Source organism: Apis mellifera, linkage group LG3 (genome assembly GCF_003254395.2).
Source record: "Apis mellifera strain DH4 linkage group LG3, Amel_HAv3.1, whole genome shotgun sequence".
In the NCBI taxonomy this organism is placed as follows: Eukaryota; Metazoa; Arthropoda; class Insecta; order Hymenoptera; family Apidae; genus Apis; species Apis mellifera.
Window position 1 is genome coordinate 11,800,986 of NC_037640.1, and position 24,103 is coordinate 11,825,088.

General features: G+C 32.1%; 2 protein-coding genes and 1 long non-coding RNA gene across 13 annotated transcripts in view; 2 read left to right on the forward strand and 1 right to left on the reverse strand.

Annotated features, from left to right (window-relative positions):
• The first annotated feature begins 885 nt into the window (after window positions 1-885).
• Window positions 886-4,521, forward strand: LOC551408 (uncharacterized). Of its 4 annotated transcripts, none has more exon segments than NM_001112672.2 (8): window positions 886-1,170; window positions 2,465-2,603; window positions 2,802-3,000; window positions 3,081-3,234; window positions 3,319-3,402; window positions 3,493-3,814; window positions 3,884-3,934; window positions 4,055-4,521. In NM_001112672.2, coding segments are annotated over 7 exon segments (975 nt in total). In that variant the 5' UTR covers window positions 886-1,170; window positions 2,465-2,474; the 3' UTR covers window positions 4,091-4,521.
• A 285-nt stretch (window positions 4,522-4,806) lies between these two features.
• Window positions 4,807-24,103, reverse strand: part of LOC724886 (uncharacterized) — a 41,373-nt gene continuing 22,076 nt past the window's right edge. For 2 of the 8 annotated variants that reach the window (XM_006568385.3, XM_006568388.2), the window contains exons 2-4: window positions 9,055-9,453; window positions 7,085-7,794; window positions 5,195-6,964 (exon numbers count right to left, since the gene is read on the reverse strand). In XM_006568385.3, the coding sequence (XP_006568448.1) occupies window positions 5,356-6,964; window positions 7,085-7,794; window positions 9,055-9,453 (2,718 nt within the window). In that variant the 3' untranslated portion in view covers window positions 5,195-5,355. 8 annotated transcript variants of the gene reach the window in all.
• Window positions 15,056-16,026, forward strand: LOC102654351. The gene is made up of 3 exons (XR_001702301.2): window positions 15,056-15,184; window positions 15,597-15,785; window positions 15,849-16,026. It is a non-coding gene; the product is annotated as an uncharacterized LOC102654351 (long non-coding RNA).

A 24,103-nucleotide genomic window follows, 5' to 3' on the forward strand; every position in this document is an offset into this window, starting at 1 on the left:
GGAAATTTGTCTTGATTACATTATAAAATATTAAAGAAATAATCTCAAAAATCAAATTAAATTAAATATATATAAATTACTATACATTACATATTATATATATATATATAAATTAAATACATATTATACATATTTAAATATTTAGAAATTATAATTATGATAGAAAGATTATAGTAAAATATAAGTAAAATATAAAATATCAATAATTTTTTCTGATATTTGTTAATTAATAAAGTTACCTTTTAAAGTTAAATTTTTTATCTTATTTCTGTTGAAATTTCGATTTAAAAAAAAAACTTTTAAATTTACCTTAAAAATCTATCGTTAATAAAGTAAAGCTATTATTAATACAAATTTTTTTATAATAGTTTAATGCATAGAACAGTATTATGAATTTATTATATGATCAAAAATAAATTCAAAGATTAGATAATAAAAAATTTTTAAATTTTATTACGAAATATGAAAAATAATATTTGTGTAACTATTAATATTTTTATTTTAATATAATATAATAGATAAAATAATAAAGAATCTCTAATAAGATTATGACATGACCAAAATAAATTTATTATATCATTATTTCATATGTAAATTTCTTTTAGAAGATTAAGTCAATCCAATGCAACTTGATATTGGAATTCAAATAACAAGTAGTGTATTATAGATTGTACTTACAAATGATTGGTATATGAAAATGTTGCAACGCCATCTAGAATTTTTTTATATTAAGAATTAATATTTAAAAAATTTTTAAACATATGATATATGTTATTTATAAGTATTTTTCAATTTAAAATATATATAATCATTATAAAATTAATTTAAAAAATTATCTATAAAAATATTCAAAAGATAAACAAGACGCCATGATGTTTCTTTCAGTATCAAAGCTGCTGTGAGTGCCATGGTCATGGAAAAAATATTATAGTATTATACATTTAAATTTTATTGTGTACATATTTTTTTACAAATAAATTAAACAATAAGTATGCTGATAAGAGAGTGGTGTACGATTTTTATGCATTTTCTTATTGCTTGGAGGACGGATTAGATCATTTTAAACCTGAATATATATGATTAAGTAAACATCTGACAAGAAGAAATCTTATAGAAAGGACGAAGAAAAACGCCGTAACGTTTCACGGCAGAAAAGAAACGGAAACAGAGGTTAGCTTATTGAACACACTACCCTAGTCAGTTAAGATGGCAGTTATTATGGTTATGGTGGTAGTCGAAATGATATCAATTTAGTTAAAACATTCAATGAAAAAACAAAGGAGGAAAGCAATTCTTATGAGTGTCATTATTTATGAGCTTCGGTGGCTATCTTATCGGTTTTTTAGTTAGTATCATTTAAAAATATGTGAATGTAAAGTACTTAATAGTGAAGGAACAATTGATTGTATATACATATATATACATATACACACACGTTTATCTTCCTTTCAATAGGTTTATTTCTCTCTTTTTGTTGTTCTATTCCGTTTCTCTCTTCAGTCCTTAGTTCTTTCCTTCCCCCTTGTTTATTAATTAGTCGTTCTACAGTATTACGAACAAATCTTTCAAAGAATACGATTGCGTGTCAAAGGAAATACGAGTCAATCGTGACTCGATCGTAAATTGTTATCTTGTTCTATTGAGATTTATTGATTTGTTAATTAAAAGTATGACAAATAACATAACAAATATACGGAATTTGTAAATTTGTATCGTGCAAAATTTACAAAGGTAACTAAATTAAGAAAAATAGTGTAAATGATTGATAATTATTAAATATAATGATTACTTACTGTAAGTATTTAACAAATTAATTATATTAAATATAATATATCTATATATATGTAATATAAATATATCTATATCTATATATAACGTATAAATAATATAAGAATTCGTTTTTATTATTCATTACTATTCATTTGAAGATTATCATTTCTAAACTATTGTCTAATTGACATTTATTTATTAAAAATAATTTTTACTATAAATTTTTACTTTAAATTTTTTTACCGATCGAAATTAGGTCATCAAGATAAAGTAAGGGAAATCCATATACTTATATTATTCGCATTTTTGATGAATCAAGATATAATGAATTAAATAGATAGAAGAATTTAAGAATTTAAGATATTTGAAATATATTTTTTATATTTTATGATATTAATTATGCGATTATATGAATTGTTTATTTTTTTTTTCTTCATTTCTGTGATATTCAATATCAAATTGTTTCATAATCGATCTAACAAAACTAATTTTTTATAATAAATATATTATAAAATCTGTAAATTAGAAGATTATAGCTATTAATTTATAATTTTTATACACAAAATAACATTTTAATATTTTATATCTGTAAATTTAAATTAATTAATTAAACATTTTAATATCTGTAAATTAATATGTATTAAGAAAAGGAAACAAAGGTAGTTACATATACACATATATATATTTTTAACAGCCTTGCAATAATGTCTAAAAAGACTAATTGCAACAAGATGTTGGTTCATCAGTTATCATCAGTGCTACCTGATGATAGACCAATCACAGCCATTAGTGTTGTTGAAGATATAGATAAATGTCCACCAAATTTTACAGTGGTATGTTATAAGAGAATATTATATTTATATTTTTTATCATATTTTATTTAATGTTTATAAAAATATTTTTAAATTAATTATTTTACATATAATTATTTACATTATTAATTTAAATTTTTAATTCAAATAATTATTTTTAAATTTTATTTATTAATATCACAAAATAATCAAAATTATGGATTATTATTTTACTATTAGGTATCAAGAACGTATGATCAAGATACTGATGCTGATTTATGGAGAGAAAGTGGGCTTTTTATTAAAAAAAAAGGTAGATATATATGTTTTTCAAAGACTGAAGGTTTACCTCAGTGTGTTGTTGAAGATATAGCAGTCATTAATGAACGAGATACTCCTCCAGAAGGATACAGCATAATTTCTTACACTGTAGATTCAAGTGAGCATACGTAAGAGTGATTAATATATCACTTATTAAAAAAATATTTTCATTTAATACATTGCAGTAATGAATTTTAGTGCAGAAAGCATGGAGAAAAAAGCAGGTGTGCTATAAAATTAAAAATAAAGAATTATGCTCAAAAGCAGTTACTGATATTATCATATGTAGTAGACTTATACATAAAGTTTATAATACATCCAAAATGGCACCAAACGGATTTATTGCTGCTGGGTATATATATATATATATATTTATATATATAAATATGTTAAAATTTTATAAAAATTTAATTATTTTATCTTTATTTTTTTTCAGTATTATCAATGGAGTTTGTGTTTGCTATAAAACTGTGGATATTGTAAATGAAAATTCAAATTCACAATCATATGTTAATATAGAGTATGAATCATTTTATTTTAGAAATTAGGATTAGAATATATTTATATAATATTCTCATATAATAATTATTATATACTATATTTTATCTAGTTTACTTCAAAGTGTTTCTCCAAATTCATCAAATGGAACATCCCATAGAATACCTCCTGAAAGACCACCAAAACCTACAAATGGGGTTTATCCACAAATTAGTGGAAGTGGAGGAAAGGATATAGAAGAATCTGATGATAGAGATTATGAAATTTTGAATCCTAATGCAAGAATTAGACCAACTAGACCTGCTCCACAACCTCCTACGTCAATAATTACTGGATCTACATCAATTTATGGTACACTGCCAGGATCTTCTGATTTAGATGGAGTTCCATTTATTCTAAATTCACGTCTTAGTGTTCATTCTGATTCTTCTACTGTAAGTTATTTTTACAAAAATTTGTATTTTCATGTTCATTATGTTTTTTTTACAATTAATCGTTTACAGAATAAACTTCCTGTAATTAAAATTTGGACTCAAGAAAATTTGGATAAAGAGGTAAGATTAAAATATATAATAATACATTTTTATATTAATTATTAATATATTATTAATACATTAAATATTAATTAATACATTTAATATTCTTATTCTTTATTTTATTTTTTTTTTGTTTAGTTTTTTTATGACTTTCGTGCAGAGAGAGAAACTTGAAGAAACCACTGTGCCAAATTAATTGTGTGATTCTTCATGCAATTTTTCAGCTATGTCTATACATTTGTATTGATAATGTAGCACTAGCCAAGTGTAATAGAGTGCCTGAACGAATGATTCATACTAATCTGCGAAAATGGAATCCTTTTAAAACATTTACCGATGAAATGTTTGAATTTAAATATTGTCCATTTTCCAAAGTACTTTTTTCTTCCATATTCTATTTAGATTTTGATACCAGTGACAGTTAGCGTTGTATTTTTATAGAGTTGCGTTGTATTTTTATAGGTAGTAGAAATTATATATAATTGTATCATATGTTCTAGTTGTTTATAAATCGTCATAAAATACTTAATATTATACTGGTGTATTCCTATTTCTTAATCAAACGCAAAAATCTTTCAATAAAATTATTTTTAATTTTATTTCCGAAAAAAAATACATTTTTTTATTTTTATCCTCGAACTGATTTTTGTCATTGTGTATATTTAATCTTTTTACAAAATACATATGATTTGCTTTTATACTATTTAAATTTCAACAAATAATTAATTAATAATTATATATATACGGATTCTTAAATATCACAAAATTTAAATAACGATCAATTGAAATATTTAAAATTTTGTAAATTTTGTAAATTATATACAGTGTTATATAACACGAGTGTAATTACGGGTTAAAGTAAAAACATAATAATTTAAATTTATATAATCATATTTTATTATAATGAATTTGTCTATTTGTTTCATTTCATACAATATAACAATATTATTTATTTAACATTTTCAATTTTTTATTCAGGATTTTCAGTAGAAAATAAAATAAAAACGTTTTCATAAAAACATTTCCATAGTAAATAAAGTACTAATTGCAATTTACAGCGAAAGAACTAAATATTAATGTATGTATAATATTGTCAATTATCATTCAATTAATTATTTTGTCAATCGTATTAATATTTTAAATAAGTAGGACATATTTCATTAAAATATACAATACATAAAAGTATTTTTCAAATTTAATTAAATAAATTAACTTTCAATTTCTTTAATAACAAAAAATTTGATAAAATATTAAAAAGAGGAAAGAAAATATTAATAATAATTTACACGAAATTATATATTTCATGTACAAAGAAGAATTTCGTTTGAATCACGGTTTCTTTCAACTTTCGTTAATATAGATCATATTTGTCTAATTTATCTTCTTTCGTCGGGTGTTTCTTGTCGGAATAGATTTTTTGGAAAAACTTGTGCCAATCGTCAGACAAATGGGCCTGTCCAATGTCTAACATGTGTAGTATTCGTTGTGGAAACACCATGTTTTTCCATAACCGCTGTTGCTTTGATTTTGTTCTTATATTTTACATCTTTCGGCTTTAACATGCTCTTATGATTACTCAATAACCTTGAGGGAGTCAGTATGGATTTGTTGCTAAGACCTGTTGCTTCTAGAAAGTGATCGTAACCGCTATTCGAATTGCTCGCAGCAAGAGGAACATTATTATTGTCTTTGGTTGCAGCAGTTTTCTCATTCTGACTAATTGTTACCCCAAGATTGCCAAGTCTTTCCGATCCATCGCCTTCCGGTCTATCTGGATCATCTGATAGATCACATTCATCCAAATTGAATTCCTCAAAATTTTGTCTAATATCAAATTCTTGATCGAATTCCGAATGGACGTGTTTCTCCTTCGTTTTCGTGCGTTTCTTTGCTTGATCTTCCGAATCACCACCAATTTTAAACTCTTCAAAATGGCGAACAATATTGGTGACTTTGGGTATTTTTCGCATTTGTTCTCCACTAATTTCGTGGTTCTGACGCGTTTGAAAGGAGGATCGAACATTGTTGAATCTGTTCTTCCAGAAGTTCCCTTCTTCGTTGTTTCCTGTACCTTTATTAGTCGTATCATCGAAATTTAAGCTTCTTGCAGACGATACATTAATCCCTGTAGATTTTAAAGGAGAGGATATAAAGCCAAATATCTTCTTGCTGTGTTCAGACGAACCGGATTCAAGAAGTTGTTGTTTCTTTCGTGTCTCATCGATCAGAAACGAAGGACTAGGAATTTTTTTCAAGATCAACGTGTTATTTTTAAACTGTGGTTTCGGGGGCAAGGCAGGAGGTGTTTTAGGAGGTGGTGATATAATTTCCGGGAGCGATTCGATATCCTCGTAATCTAAATTTTTTGCTATAGTTAGTCCCTTTGTAGACATCTGTAAACAAGTCTTTTCCTCGATTCGTTCCAATTTCAAAGGCGGATTCGAGGCGTTTACGGATGTTTTGATCTTTTGCGATACTTGCGAAGATTGGAAAGCTGCGTGTCTCGTTTCTTCCATCTTGATCTTTGGCTCTATAATGACAATTGGAATAGCTTTTGCTTCTTCCGATTCTTCCTCAAGACTCGACTCGACGTGATTCGTGATTGTGGTTGTAACGTTTGAAGTTGAAACACTTTGGGTAAGGCTCATTCCAAACTCGTCTTCCGTAGCAGTAGGTTCGAAACTGTTGGTAGGAACATCGGTGAACTCGTTGTCAACCGATTCTTTTTCTATGATACCTTCTTCGGAGTTTTTCCTTTCCATTTCAGATCCTACCGACTCGATGTCCGACAATTTAGCCGGTTGAAACCGTACAATTCTCCCTCGATGCTTAAATCTTCTGGACATTGAAAGAATGTTTTCTTCGTCCTCCATATCACGCAAGAGGATCTGATTAACGCATTCCAAAACGGAATTATGATTGCTATTCGGTCGATACATGCTATGCTGCCTGAAAACATCATCGTTCATTTTATCTTCGTCAGGATCGCTATACCAGTTCCCGCTGGTATCTTCCACGTTATGCTCTTCCATTTCCATTTTCAAGGATCTATGCAAATACAATTATGAATATTAATTTTACAATAATTAATATATATATATATATACAGTAAATAACGAACATTGTTTGCATTTATGCTTACATTTTTTTCAAGAAACAAATACTCACATACTATTATTATTGTTCCCGGTATTATTACTGTTGCCGTTATTATTACTATAATCCTCGTTCATCTTCGGCGCGATTACATTTTCCGCATGGTTCCTCGAATTTGTCTCGTTGAAAGAATTTACGTAAATAGGTTCCTGTTCCCTCTCCTGTTCATCTCCCGACGCGAAATTACAATCCATCCCATCGTCCTTGCTCTCTGTCCTCGCGATATTCGTCGATTCGATCACGTCCATTTCCTTCAACGCTTTCTGCGTTCTCCGATCCCTGCCGATCCCCAACTTTTTCTTCGACAATTTACAACCGTTCTCCATAATCATCGTTTTCTCCTCCTCGTCGTCGTCGTCGTCGTCGTATATCATCGTGGTCTCGTTCTCGCTGTCGGTAACCATTGTCGGCGTACACCTATTGGATTTATTCAACGTGGAACTTGGCGATACGTCGGTGCTCTCACCCTCGCAAAAACCTTCGGTGCTGAGCAACGAGGGACTGCCCTCCGTGGTGGTCGTGATAATCGACACATCCGTATTCTCGCTGCTCGTCAGACTTGTTTTCGAGATGTCGCTCCCGGCAAAGCTGTGCGTTTTCTTCACCCCCCTGTCCAGGTCGTCGAGCGCAACAGGTACTTCTAACGGATTCAGTTTCGTGATTATCTCGCATTTCAAATTCTGAATGTCTTTACTAATACTGCAATCCTGCCTCGAGCTAACCTAAAATGAACAGGTTAAGATTAAAATTAAGGTTAAGGTTAAGGTTAAGTTTACTTTGTTGACGATTGTTATTATTATTATTATCGAAATGAAACGAAAAAACAAGATTTGTAAAGAAATCGGTATAAAATATTGATTTACAAGAATACATTTGGAATTTCATCGCTATGATCGAAAAGTAACATTAGTTTAAATCAAGGTTAAGTTTATTTCGTTGACGATTACTATTATTGTTATTATCGAAATGAAATGAAAAAACAAGATTTGTAAAGAAATCAGTATAAAATATTAATTTACAAGGATACATTTGGAATTTTATCGTCACTATGATCGAAAAATAACATTAGTTTAAATCAACGCGATACAATTAAGATTAAGATTAAGGTTAAGTTTACTTCGAATGAAATGATCGAAATGAAATGAAAAAAACAAGATTTGTAAAGAAATCAGTATAAAATATTAATTTACAAGGATACATTTTGAATTTCATCGTCACTATGATCGAAAAGTAACGTTAGTTCAAATCAACACGATTAAGATTAAGGTTAAGTTTACTTCGTTGACGATTACTATTATTATTATTATCGAAAAGAAAAGAAAAAACAAGATTTGTAAAGAAATCAGTATAAAATATTGACTTACAAAGATACATTTGGAATTTCATCGTCACTGTGATCGAAAAGTAACGTTAGTTTAAATCAACGCGATACGATTAAGATTAAGGTTAAGGTTAAGTTTACTTCAAATGAAATGATCGAAATGAAATGAAAAAACAAGATTTGTAAAGAAATCAGTATAAAATATTAATTTACAAGGATACATTTGGAATTTCATCGTCACTATGATCGAAAAGTAACATTAGTTTAAATCAAGGTTAAGTTTACTTCGTTGACGATTACTATTATTGTTATTATCGAAAAGAAAAGAAAAAACAAGATTTGTAAAGAAATCGGTATAAAATATTGACTTACAAAGATACATTTGGAATTTCATCGTCACTATATTCGAAAAATAACGTTAGTTCAAATCAACACGATTAAGATTAAGGTTAAGTTTACTTCGTTGACGATTACTATTATTATTATTATCGAAAAGAAAAGAAAAAACAAGATTTGTAAAGAAATCAGTATAAAATATTGACTTACGAAGATACATTTGGAATTTCATCGTCACTGTGATCGAAAAATAAGGTTAGTTTAAACGCGATACAATTAAATTATCGAACGATGAAATCGATCGAGGAAATTGAAAAAAACTTACATCGACGTTGGACGTTTGAAGATCGTTGTTCTCGATATCGGTCGCCGTTTCGACCTTCATGGACGATTTGCCAAGCGTCTGTTCGCGTTTACATTTGATGTAATTCTTGGTGTAACGTCTCAGCCTCGCGATTTCGAGCTGTTGATTCCTGATCACGTTGTCCTTCTCGCACAGCAGCTGCCTGATCGATTTCTGCTCCTGCTTGAGCCGGGCCTCGAGCACCAGCAGAGCGCGAAGTATACGCGACAACTGTTGATCCCGAAGACTCCTCTCGGACTCGTGACTCGTGGTGCGATTGTCCAGCTCTTTCACCAGATCACGGCATTTCTTTGTGGCCACCTTCAGGGCCTCTTGGGTACGAACCAGCTCTTGCTTGAGCGTCCGCACCTCGGTTTCCATCTGGAAAACAATTTGACCATTAGACAAGCTTGTTTTTTTTTTTTTTTATTTATGTGAAAATCTCAATCTAAAAATATTGTATTATTATTATTATTATTATCATCGATTATAGAAATATATTTGTCTACGAATAATCAAAATTGAATATTGAATAAAATATTTAAATAAAATATCGAATTATTATTATTAATGGTTGATTATTATTGGTTCAAGTGTATAATTTATATATTTCGCGTATATGCAATAAAAAATTCACTAGACTCTAAATCTAGTAATATTTAGAGATAAGGTGACGATGAAATGATTTGCGCATGATCGAACGAGAAAAGAAACGAACGAACAAAGATGGACCCTTCGCTTTGTTAACGCACAAAAAAATGTCGAAGGCTGACTCCGGGGCAGAAACTTTGGAATTCATCCAGGTGTAGACGAAGGACCGGAAGGACCTGACCTGCAGGAATTGGCAAGCCAAACAGACGAAAAAAAAAAAGAGAAAGAGAGAAAGAGAGAAAGGAAGGAAGAAGCCAGGCGATATAAAAAGGGGATTCCATTGTTCGAATTCTTTGCCGAAAGAGTCTATTTTATTCTTCAAACGGGACGATTGAATTCGTCGACTAAAAATCATCGTAAATATAGTTGTAATCGCTGTTAAATTAAATTTTTCCTCTTCTTGTTAAATCGATTCTTGTTAATAATAAAATCGATCGATTCAATATTATCGAGTGGTGTAAAAATCGTATCGACGAGGCTCGAGCGCGCAATTAAATCACGAAATGCTAATCGCGACTAGAACGAGAACGCGTCTTTTCAATTAAAGTGCGCTTCAAGATAACGGAATCGCGGCAAGGAAATTTATGGTGGGAGTTTCCACTTCCGGACATTTCGTTTCAAGGACACTTAGGCAACGATAAACAATATTCGAATTTATTATTAATGTCATTGATCATGTTTTAGCGAAAGACGGGAGGATTTATTAAAATTTAATTCAAATATTTAAAAAAGAAGAAAGAATTTATATAAAAAATATTTGTATCGAATTCTAATACGATTTTCGAAAAGGGTTTATTAAAATTTAATTTAGTAATCGAAATATTTGTATTCGAAAAAAGGAGTATTTTATAAAAAATAAAAAATATTTGTATCGAATTCTAATACGATTTTATTCGAAAAGGGAGAAGGTTTGTTAAAATTTAATTTAATGATCAAAATATTTGTATCGAGTTCGAACACGATTTTTCACACGATTCGAAATATTTTATAAGCAAAATGGGTCTAAGTAAGTGAGCAAATATGGATCGAACGCGTTTCAGTTCTTTATTTAACTATAAAGTTTCGACGGGATACAACACCGATACAACAACAAAGGTGAAATTATTTTCACTTCATGAAATATCCCAATACACGTATAAATTCTAAAAACTTTGACAGTTAATTTGCACCAACAGCGTTTAGCTCGCTTCACAAATTTCTGAAATCGATTTATCAAACCTTTAAACTTTGTTAATAACATCTATATTAGAAAACTATCGTTAAAAAATAATCCCGTAACTACGAGATCAAAAATTGATTTTGCAATGTAAAAGAAAAAATAATAATACGATAATATTTTAAATATTTCTTTTTTAAAAAATATTGCTCCAACTATATCGTTCATTTTTACACGCACGTTCTCTCAAATATTATCTTTCTTTCCTTTCGCGTTATAAAATTTATGACGTTCCAACAACGTTAGCAACAATCCACTCCCCATCGTTGCACGGTCAAAGAGAAGCGTTTTAAGAATAAAAGAACACCTATCGCGTGCTAGTTAAAGAAGCGTTTATTCGAAAGTAAATGGCAGTTGAGCGCGGGATAGGGGCCGTCTATAGAAGAAGGCCTCGTCTCTCTAAAACAACAGTGAAACGTAATAACAGAACGAAGGGGGGAAATGGTTTTGTTTCGCGTTCAACTAGAACTGTGTTGCGGCTCTGGTGGTGGGTCTCGAAAACGTTGTGTCAGTGGTGTAATAAAGCTGGCAGCGAGCCAACGCGGTGAATTTATGGAGGCAGAGGCAGATCGCAGGAAGCAGCAAATTTTCGCGGCTCTGTACAAGGTGTAATTATACGGTGGCCGATGTGCCGCGAGAAATGCATTCACGCTTCGCCGTTTTCTTCGTTTCATCACGGAGTGAAAAGTAATATCCACCGTTTGGAATTCCCCAACTGATTCGGCCTATTCGTCTTCTTCTCGAGACAATTTGTATCGATAAATCTATCGATCTATTAATCGATCGAGATTTTTTTTCCCTCAATTCTTCTTCTTCGAATTTTTGCCACTTATTTTGCGAACTTCTAGTGTCATCCGGAAATTCGTATCGAAAAAGTTACTAGCTCGAGACTAGAATTATATAAATTGCAATAATTCGAATTTTTGTGAGAGAAATAAATGTGTATTATCTAGTAGATTGCGAAATATCGAAATATTTTTATTTTTTACTTTAAAAAATCTTTATCGTTAAAGCAGTAGCTGTTTATGTTATATCGTGTAAAAATTTTATCGGTTTATGTCTGCACTAGAAAGATAAAATTCTAGTGAAATGTAACAGGTTATATATAGATAACTGTATTTATAACAACGATAATAAAAATATTTCCAAAGACGTTTTTATATTTTTTTTGCTAATTTAAGAATTAAATGATGAATATTTATTTTTAAAAAATACTTATCATAAGTCGGTAAAAAAGATGATGTATCTAAAGACATAAAATTATCTTGCTATGCTCGTCCTTGAGAATTATGCAAGTTATGTTTGAACATCTTTTTTCTACAATCAGCAATTTACGAGTAACTTAAGATTGGTTAGTTATCGTATAACTACACTTGGTTGATTCTGAATTTTAATTTCAATTGTGTATTCTATAATACAAATTAAAAAAAAATAAAATGTAAATAAAAATTCTTATTTTTAAAAAAAAATATTTTACAAATACATTAGAAATTGGTTTCATCTAACAATAAGAAAAATAAATTTGATATATAGTAAAATTTTCGTATTTCAATTTTAATACAACGTAAAATATATACATACGTTAGTATTATAAAATTATAATACGTATATCATAACGAAAGATGCAAAGGATATTACTTGAATTATGAAAGGAATTAATTGGTCGAGATATCACATTGTTTCAAACTTATTTGCGCGGTTACGTAACTAGTGTAATATAACTAGCAAGTATGTATAGCCTCTCTAAATGTTCAAGATTACGACATAGCAATTTAAGATGGTATGCAAATTCCGGTTCCGGTACACGTGACACCGAACACGTCGATTTTCCCAATCCATACGAATTATTCGTATTCCACGAATACCGATAATCATGAGGAATAATATTTAATGTAATACATATTTAGAAAGCGCAATTTGATGAAACGCCTGTGTCCTGAATGCCGATGAAATTAATAAACGGGCAAACGTCGCGGCCTCGTGTACTGTAACTAATCGTAACGCATCGATTATGAAAGAAAAAAAGAGAGAATATTGATTTATTCATGCAATTCAATCGAATTCAATTACATGAATTAAAATTTAATGTACGATAAATTGCCAGAGGATAACGAATTCTTAAGAAGCTTGTTATAATATTCGAGTCGAATATTATTAGGTTAAGTTACTAGGAATTTTGTTAGGTTAGGTTACTAGGACAAAATGTTTGTTCAGGAAATATAACGCAACATATTTTAAATCTTTCTCTTCTCAAATTCGATATCGCAATCTTCTTTATCGACAAAACTTATAGACGTGCGTGTATCTTTTAAAAAATTTGACACCCACGTTCAATTTGAGTTTCAAAGTAGTTCACGGAGGTGATGGAAAAGTATGCTGCGCGACTTTCTCCGTTCTTGACCAAGTTGTCCGGTTTTTCGGTCCATGGTGGTGTATGTACGATAGGAGGTCAACAAATGAACTGGTTGCCACATAATGAGATATACTTCGCGTCGGTACAGTTATTTCCTTTAATATATCCTGCATTCGTCGAATTCTTTCCGAAAATAAATACAGAGGTCAGCAGAGTTGATATATGTCACTTCAGCTTCCTTTTTGTAAATATATTTCTTTCCTCGATTCAATCCACACATGGATTTGGATTTCGAATATCAAAAGAATGCAGATTGGAATATTTTTTTCTCAAGTGACGTCAACGTTGCATTCTCTTTTTCAATAATAACTTAAAAGCATACTTTCTCCGGTGTTACGATGTAACGGGCGAATAGAGATCCATAATTATTGCACGAAAGAAGTACACGTAATCACATTTCTCTTGATTTTGTATATTCAAAAGATTCGTAAATATCGCAATTTGTTAAAAAATAATTAAGAGTAATGACAAAAAGTCTCAACTTTATTTTTAACAAAATATCTGATCTTTAATTTAAAAATGATTTTTCAAAAGATTTTTCAGCACGAAAGAATAAAAATTTCTCATTTTGTAAGTCAAGGATGCATACATAGAAGTTCTTACGATCACACGTGTAGAATTGTGTCATTGTTTAAACAACCTTCATTGATTGCATCAGGCTATCTTATTACAAATCATGTAATAATTATTCGTACTATTTAAAGAATATCGACGCTTTAATAAATTTCATTACATTACATATGTACAAGTTAGATTAATATAAATGTGATATAATCATCGATTTTTCATATTAGCACCTTTCAATCGTTATTGTAATGTTATTCAATATGCAATCGCTATGTTTGGAGTAAACAATGGATGATTTTACAAAGGCTGCAACCAGACCTTCGATGAAAACGTCTTTGAAGAATGACTGATTCATCGTCCGGTAGACGTAGTAGGTCGTGTTGAAATAAGTCCGCGACATACTTTACGTATGCCTTTTTCTATACCGTTGCTCATTTAAAAAAAATTGCCATATACCCGTTATAATTTGATTGCGAGCGTAAGAAATTACCAATCAAATGCATCCTTATTACATCATTGTAAGAGCGCGTAATTCAATTTTCTTTTTTTTTTATAGGCGTATATTAGGCGCCTTGTTTATTTTATAATATTTATTTCATCGATCACATAGAACGTAAAAATCAAATATTTAGTTAAAATTAAAGATCTTCAATATTTAAGAAACTATCACATATATTAATATTCAATTTAAAAAACTATTCGTATATTATTCTCTATATTAAATCCTACACATCTTTACCTTAAATTCTCCTGTTTTGCAATGAAGTACACTTATCCGATTTTACTAAGAATATGTGGGCACGTGACCGGCATGATATATGTCCGAGCTTTTTCACACAATCACACACGAATCAACCAAATTTCACCTGATTTCGACATAACATTCTGTCACTGATCCTCGAGGCATCTGTTGTGCGTCGCCTCCTCGAGGATGCCGGTTACGAGTGCTCCCGAGAACAGCCGTAGCCTGCCGAAGGTCACCGAATCTTTCCGAACGGTAGCGCAAATGAACGAACGTTTTTGCGTACCTGACATATTGCACTTCGAATTCTAAAACTACTTTGATTATTTTTCCAAATTACGAGAGAATTGTGGCTTTATTCCTTCACTTTGATAAACTTCACCAAATTGTGCATTCACGATCGATACGCTACAAGAAGATAGGAATAGGATGCGACGGAAACGGAATGTAAGCAAGACGAACTTTGGTTACGAACTGGTCAGTCGGCGAGTGGGCAGTTAGGCCCAAGAGGGAGTGAAGAATGGTAGGGAGAGGGTTGAAGCAGACTCGGATTTCGAAAACTATTTTCTCATCAACTATAACAAAATTGAGAAAGTTGAACAAGATATAGATAGAAATATATTTGTTTTTTTTTTTTTTAATTAATCAATCATAATTTATATGCTTACTTTTAATATTCTAAGAATAAAAATTTATTATTTAATTATCGTAATATTTTGATTTTTTATTTCTCGATGATTCTCATTATACTATTCTAAACACTTATGTAATTTTATTTTCAAAATATTCGAAATATATTTGAGATTTATAAATTTTGGAAATAAAAGAAAAAAAAATGAATCGTGTTACAAAGATAAAAAAAATACATTAAAAATAATGCGTTTCTTAATTTTTTTATACTAGTAATAAAAAAATTTCTTTCACTTGTCCAATAGATAGTTAATGAAAAGCTGGAGAATCGTGAATACTAGATGCAGCCCTGAGTCAGAGAGTCAGACGGGGAGAAGGAAGAAAGTAAGAAAAGCAGGTAAAGAGAGAGAAAGAGTCCTGTTCCGCGTGCACGCGTACATAAATGTTTGAGCGCACTTTTTCTATGCAACTCGTTTGTGATCGGATGAAAACAGGTAGGACCATCGATAGACCACGCATAATGAGAATGCGCCTGCGACATGTTTTTCTTTTTCCAGGTAAATTATAGAGCTAACATGTATCCACCTACGTGTTATTGCGAGCCAAGGAACAGCTGACTCGAATAGTCTTCCCTGTTACAGCGTGATTGAGAGTGTTTCAATACTTTTTCGAATTCTCGAATCGTTGTAGCAATTTTAAAAAAAATCTCCATAAAATTCTAAATCTTGGATCAAAAAATTTTAACTTTTTTTTTTTTTTTCTTTCTCAATATAATACGAAAATATAAACGTTTCACTTCCAATACATATCTCTTTCGTTAACCGATACAAAAATTATTTCAGATCTCCCTTTATAAATTTTTCCAAGATTAAGAGAAGCTAATCGAGCTAATAGCATTTTAATCATCGGATTTATACGTACGTGTATAAAGTACCGTTCATAGCAGAGTATTTCTTCGTTTCAGGATAGCAGATATCAGTGTCGTTGGAATGTTATCGATACGAATACGGTCGTTCTTGATCTTGTCCCGAACAAGATCGTTCTCCCGTACGCCCGGAACGCCGATTGTCCTAGAAAACGAGATTCTACCGGTCGGCGCCTGGCCCGCCTTGTTGTGCAATTGCCTTCTTAACGACTTCGTCGTCGAGACCTTCTCGCTCCTATAGCTTCGCCACTTTTTTTTCTACGAGTTTTTACTTTTTCCCCCTAAGATATCCTTTACCTAAGTCCACGTCTTAATTGTCGAACGGAAACACAGCGACAACCAATTGCTAACCGTTCTCGTCGCTGTTTGTACCTCGTAATTTATTAACGTGCAATTATTGGAAATAACTAAGTATCAGTCTCCGGCGACCGTTCACGGTCATTGGTTCAAGAATGTATTTTCGAGGAATAATACGGTGAATTTGTCAATCTTTTTTTCCCTCTTTTATTCAATCACTCGAACACGACATGGAATGCATATGTTTCAATAAAAATAATCAATATTAATAATTGTTAATAATAATATTTAAATTATTTATTATTAAATATTTCGAGTTAAATATTGATTTAATAAAATCCTATATAATTTTAGTAATTCTAATTATTCGTTCTAGTATTAATGTTGCGATTAATAAAATAAAAAAAAATGAAATTATTCTTCTTGTAGATTTTAAATAATAAATAATTGGTAAAAAATAGAATAATTATTATTATTAAAAAAAAGGTGAAAATGCTAGGTTTTCTCTAGGAATATGACACGCTTTTTTCGGATATAAAATAAATAAGGATTTTTCGACAACATCGAAATGCATATCCAACGACTCGTTCCTGATAGATCGTCTATATATACGAGAGGCGATAGAGAAAGGAAATACGTGACGCGAAAAAGAGGAAAAGAAAAGGGAAGAGGGAGCAACGGGAAGCAACGAGTGAACTCGAATCCTGTGTCGTGATAACGTCTCATCGATTTATTAACTCGGTTACCTTAGAAACCCGGTTCGTCAGCCCTCGGTTAGGTCTGGCGGATATGGATAACCGTTATCACGATGCACGAACACAATATATATATATATATAAAATATCCTTACCGTCTGAGAATATTCGAACCAAAGCTTCGAATCGATCTTCTTCCTGCACGACATTTTTTCCCCTCTCAATTATTCCCTTCCCGTTCTTCCATATCATTCCTTTTTCTCTAATACGCGAGATATAACTGTGACTTATTCCACGCTCGTTCTCTCACGGATCATCGTATCGATCGATCGTCGAAATTATCGCGCGATAATTTAATTCGAGTTAAGGAGATAGGCAAGAATTTTTCTCTCCTCGTCGGGAACGAATTTTTGCCGAGAGATGCTTCTGGGTCTGATTCATCGAAATCCTGCGGTTTCGCATTCCTCCTCGTTGAGGTAATTTCTCTCGTGCGTCTCCCCTGCCTATCCGGCGATCATCTTCGTATTCAAAAATATTTCGATATGCTCGAATTATAGGCGACAGTTGTCGAAAGAGCGTTTTCAAACACGGAGAAGAGAATTCTTTTATGTACAAATTGATCCAAAATTAGAATTTATTCCGATTTGCTTTTTTCCTCGTCTTCTCTATTATTTCACATCTTCTTATCTTCCTCAATGGAAAATTATTTCTCAAAAATTTCTATCTTTATTTTTCCATCGATCAAAGTTTCCACTTTCACATGTAGGAATGGAATTTATCTCGAGACGCGATGGAATTTGTTCGATTTATATTTTTCCCTTTCCTTTTTTCTCCCTTGTAACACCAATCCATTGATAATTTCTTTCTACACGTGTCTCCGTCCACTCGATGACAGTGAGAGAGAGAGAGAGAGAGAAAAAAAAAGAAGAAAACTCTTTCACACGTTCGATACATGCACTCGTAACAACAGCTGGTCACGTTATTCGTGTCACATTCGTTTATTATCAACTTGCCAATCGCACGCACGTTTAAATTTCCAAGTTCGAATAAATTTAAAGGGAGAAAGAAAAAAAAAATCGCGCGCGCAAGAAAAAGAAGGGAAACTGTGTGTGTGTGTGTGTGTGTGTGTGTGTGTGTGTGTGTGTGTGTGTGTGTGTGTGTGTGTGTGTGTGGTGTGTGTGTGTGTGTGTGTGTGTGTGTGTGTGTGTGTGTGTGTGTGTGTGTGTGTGTGTGTGTGTGTGTGTGTGTGTGTGTGTGTGTGTGTGTGTGTGTGTGTGTGTGTGTGTGTGTGTGTGTGTGTGTGTGTGTGTGTGTGTGTGTGGAGAGAGAGAGAGAGAGAGAGAGAGAGAGAGAGAGAGAGAGAGAGAGAGAGAGAGAGAGTATTGACAATAGGAAAAGGATAACAAAAGGATACGGGCGAGAAGTGGAATTGGTAAATCAGTAAAAGCGAGTTTGAGAGTAACGGTACAACAATTCCTGGCGAGCACGTTGTCGTGACTCGACGAATCTGTAATTGACAGTATATGGTGTTAATTGGCCGGAATTAATCGAGTTGGACGGGGTCGAAGCCGCGTTTCGAGGAAGATCTCCCATCTCTGTTATGTAAATCAGCCATCCTTGAGCGCTGCGTCGCGATGCAATCCTTCCTCGATCCTTCCCCCTCCCCCTTCTTTGTATCCCTCTCGTTGCGTTTCCCTCTTTTTTTTTCTTTTTTTTTTTCCTTGAAAAGTTCGAAACTTTATCCCATCATGGTGGAAATCGCACTAATAACTGATGCGAGATTTATCGCGCGGTCGTAAATTTTGCGGTTGGAAGATGTCGAGCTCGAACATTGGTTCAACGATCGAACGAGAAAGATGGAAATTATTATCGTATATACGCGTACATACGGGAGCGCGGAACAGGGAACAAAGTCCGCATTCCGGGAGTACGGACGTAGAACTAACCGTAAAGACCACTTGTTATCTGGCTGTTACCTGCAGAACAATGATAACGGGTGATGATAATGACGAGTTGATCGAGCGAGGAGATTACTCGCGATCGAATACTGGAAAAACGCATGTATATTATCGTAAGTCATATATACCGGGCTTAGCAGGTTTAGAATGATTTATTATTCCACGTTTGCGAAGAGACGAAGACGATTATCGATTAATTATTATTAAATTTCATTTATTTCCCCAATCATCTTTTAATATTTCTTTTCATAATATTCAAACAACAACTTGTCATCGTTTAATAATTTAATTAATTATTATTGCGCGTGTTAGATTGAATAATACATTTATTATTGCGAATTTATTTGTATTTCTCGTGAATGATTAAAAAATAACATTGGAAGATCGTAGTCCGTGACCGATAACTAAATAAGGTTTCTTTAAATACGTTTAAGCGTAATAAAGAGAGAAGTAGAAATATAAAGATTAAGTCTGTTTATCAACTTTTGTCAACAAATGTAATACATATTTGCACAAAAATTCGCGGTCTACTAATACAGTATGTTTTAGGTGAAAGCCACTATTAGTTGTCGCCTATTACGTCACCGTGTATGAAATCATGATGTCAAGCAGATCGTTTATCATTCTTATCGCGATGATGTATGTGTATCCACCGTTTTCTGAAATGTTACACGTTTAGTTACAAGATTACTTGATGAATCCTCTTCGCCTATGACCTCAACCTGGCCAATGGTATTTTCTGCGATAAATTAAAAAATATTAAATATTATTGCATTAAAAAAAAAAAAAATAAAAAGAAAGAAAGAAAAAGAAAAAGATGAAACCGGATAGGAAATGGTGGACGGCATTACCGTGTCCGATTGCGAAAAGTTGACGTAGCCAGGTTGTCAAGGCTTAAAAAGGTCGTGGAGATACGGAAAGGCCCGCACACAAGGTATCCCTTTGTTGTACACCTGTCTTTGCTTGGCCTGTGTTACGCGCGTATGCAAATGTAACACGAGCATATGTGCCCGCATGCCACGGCTCGAGTGTTTGCGGGCGTAACATCATACTCGTGAAGCATTTTCACGTGGTTACGTGAAAGATTAATTACGACAATCATTAAATATGGGACGATTGTTGATAGTGGACCGGCATTTCGTGGGTTAAATGTGGGCCAGTGAAACGTGATAAATATTAATTGTATTGTGCGAGGAGTAGAATATACAAGATTTTCAACTTAGGATAAAATAATTTCGTTCATTCAAATATTTCATTTCACTCGCATTGTTTGAATTAATTAAAGAATTATTATATATATATATTGAAATTTACTTCGCTACGTTTCGTCAATTTCGATTCTACTATTATAAAGTAATTATGTTCCATTATTTATCTATAGGATAGGCGAAGTATCGTTTTCTCCTATCTTTTTTCTTATTTTCACGCTTGTTAGATGGCACACCTTGTACGGTAACTATCGTTTCCGAGGCAGGAGGCGCTTGGATCGTTTAGAGGAACGTAATTACCGTTCTGTTCTCTACTTCATCTTGTCGAACGAGAGCTACCGGTTTTCGAACCCTTTGTCGCTATTCGAAACAATACCACGCGACACATCGTGTGACATATGGCCAACAACGGGAAAGGAATAAAGTGGAGAATCGATACGTTGCCGAGATAACAATTTGCGTCATAGTCAGGCGTCGCATTGTTCAATCGGTTTACACGGTATTCGAAATTTACGGCTCCGCGCCGGCAACGACTTATGGTTCGTGATTCGAAATTCGAGGTTTCCTCTTATCCGCTACTGTCGAATAAATATATTCTTAACGGAACAGTGTTATTGTTTTTACAGAGAAGAAAAAGAATATCCAGCCTATCTATATACTTAAGTTAACCTAACCTATATCTTTTGAAAGACGTTGCGTGTAATAAAGTTTGACGAAACTTCCAGTTTTTGTGGATAGAAAATTATCGAATAGAAAATTTGCACTTTCTCCTGTCTTTATATACTTTTATATTCTTTATGAAATAAATATCGAGTGTTCTTAATTTAATTTATTTTTTTCTCGATAAGTAAGTAGCTCGATAAAATTTCTATTTTTTTTAGACGGATGGAAAATCATCGATTAGAAAATTTGTACGATACACTTTCACCTGGTTTTCTTTACGGGATAGCTATCGTCAAACAAGTTATCCTTAATTTAATTTATTTTCTCTCGATAAGAAGCAGAGAAGAAATCTAAAGAACTCTCATCTCTATAAAATCACGATCTTGGAATGTGTTGTTCGCGAAACGAGCACGCGCCGCTCAAGCTTGACCAGTCGTCAACTTTTTCTTTCCTCGAGTCACAGTTTTGTCGAAGATTTTTCCTGTTTACATTCCGTCCCCATCGCTTAATAATTATCTCGCGGTTTGTTACGCTTTCTCGATTCTCCTTACGCGTTGATCATAGCGGTGGTCGCGTGTCGAGTAAATTTCGCCACGGATACAAGAAGAAGAAGAAGAAGAAGAGATATAGAGAACGAGGACGAGAAAGATTTCACATCCTTGTACGAAACGAATGGTTATACTTTAGAAGGAGCAGTGATTCGGCAATGCGGCCAGTGTCTATCATCATGCTCGCGATCTTATCGAGAACGTCTAGCACAATGTGTCGTACCGTGAACGATCTGGGTTAAACACGCACTTCCAATACAGTGCGTACCGCTACTTGACATTGTATTTTTCATTTAGAGGAGAACAAGGAAACGAAAATGGCTTGAATGTCGCCTAATACCAGTGTTGGACATCGATCGCTCACAATTTTTCATTTTAATATAAAAATTAACGATGTCGATCGATTAATATAAAAATCGATATAACGACAGGATATTGGACATCGATTACAATTTTTCATTTAACGTGAAAGTTGTCCAATGCTATAATGGAAATCGATTATAATTTTTTTATTTGATATAAAAATCCAAATTGCCAATAACATCGATTTAATAAAATTTATCGTTTAAAAATGAATTGTCTAATGATAGTATTGTATATGATTATAACTTTTCATTTAATCGATTTAATATAAGAATCGTTTGTTGGAACATCGATCGATTAAAATTTATCGTTTAATTGGGTAAAAATATTTCTCAATATTTTTCACGTTGAATTCAAAGAGCTCGAAAATGATAAGAATTCTTTGAACAGTAGAGTACAATCGCATTTTACTGATCCGTGTTCTATGAACGGTTTCACTCACGCGTAATCCAATCTCGTTCGTTTCACCAAACTTTTCCTACTTGATTCAAGTGGAAAATTACGATAGAACAAGTAACTTTCGTTCGAAATGCTATTTCTCTTCACCGATATATCTTTTTAAATTTTCTCTGTCGACATACTGCCTTTCTCTCATTCTATTTTCTAACGAAGAATTTAAGAAAAATATTAATAATAATTATCGAATCGATTTGATTTTTCTTCTGCCTGTTCAGATTTAAAAAAATTGAAATCGTCAAAGTGAAATTCCAACGTTAAAAAATTTGAATTTACAAGCAGATATTCATTATTACTATCATTAATAACTAACCTATAAATACAACTTTTCAAAAATAATTCTTACTATCATCACGAATTATTATTCCTTTACTATACCTATTTAAGTAAAAAGTTAAATTTAATAACATTTTACTTTACAAATTCTATTCGTTAACCTTTGTTTACAGTAACAACGATGAATCGTAGGAAAGTGCGATAATAACAACGTTCGCGCTTCACTCAAGGTGACACACGGTAACGCACGATAATTATCTTCAAAGCGGATTTCCAATTCGAGGAAACAAACAAAAGTAGAAAGACCGTTTAAAATTCTCCCAACTGGTTAATATCTCGCCAACCAATGCGGAATGCGTGAGTGAAAATCAGAGCGGAATGATCGTTAAAAGAATATTAATTCGATACTTATCGACCTGAATTTCGTAACAGTTTCTAAAGTAATTAAAATTCGATTCGTTTATCTTCTTAATCAATCTTATTTTATATATTTGAACACGCGTTGAAAAACAATATCAATAAGACGATTTGTACACGATTTTTAAGAAATTAAATTGAAAATCAATCTTGTTGGACGTGGAATGTGGACGCGATAGGGTATTGGCGGTAGGAAAATAGGCGACGACCAATCAGAGCGAGAATACGAGTGCAGCCATGGATAGTAAGATGCTATACGAAAATATATTGGAGAGGGGGAATGGAACGAAATATGGAGCGAGAGTCGGTTTAAATTTCGTGATCTGGAACGCAAGTTCGCGTCGAACCTCAACTTTTCGGAAGTTCGATGCCATTTTAACTTTACCGCGCTCGCCCGAGTTAAGTTGTTAAAGTTTAAAAGAACGATTTTTTTCATTACGAAACCTGCAATTTTGGTTATGATTAAATGTAGGGTGCAATTATCTTTATTTTTATTTATTAAAACTACATTTTTTTGTTTTTTTTTTTTCAAGACTTGTTAATGTTCTTAATAATGTTCTTATAAAAAAATTGATGGAAAAACGATTGCTTTTGAATTTTTAATCGTTAAAAGGTTAAACATTTAACATTTGAAAACATTCCATCAAAGATTTCCATTTCCAAGAATCCGTTCATCTTTATTTTCCTGCCTGTTGGAAAAATTTCCAAAGAATTCGCTTCATTTATCGCAATATTTTAACATCTCTTCTTTTATCGCGCTCCGCGAGATTAAAGATAAAAAATGCATTAGAAAATGCATCGCTTTCGAAAACGTAAATATTATTACTTTGATAAAGAGATTATATCCCCTCCCTTCCTCCTTATAACTATCTTATAATGATATGAAATAATTTTCGAAGAAAAATCGTGGGGGAGGAGAAGATTAGCTATTTAATTTTTTCGTCTCACGAGATGTTTGCAGATTTATCTCTTACATTATGATATCGAAAATTCTTAACCGCATTCT

Bases quoted from the DNA above. Each gene is read 5' to 3' on its own strand.
- LOC551408 (XM_006568381.3), top strand. From the start codon at position 2,475: ATGTCTAAAAAGACTAATTGCAACAAGATGTTGGTTCATCAGTTATCA. The intron at 3,235-3,318 runs GTATATATATAT...ATTTTTTTTCAG, and splicing joins AACGGATTTATTGCTGCTGG to TATTATCAATGGAGTTTGTG. The intron at 3,403-3,492 runs GTATGAATCATT...TATTTTATCTAG, and splicing joins CAATCATATGTTAATATAGA to TTTACTTCAAAGTGTTTCTC.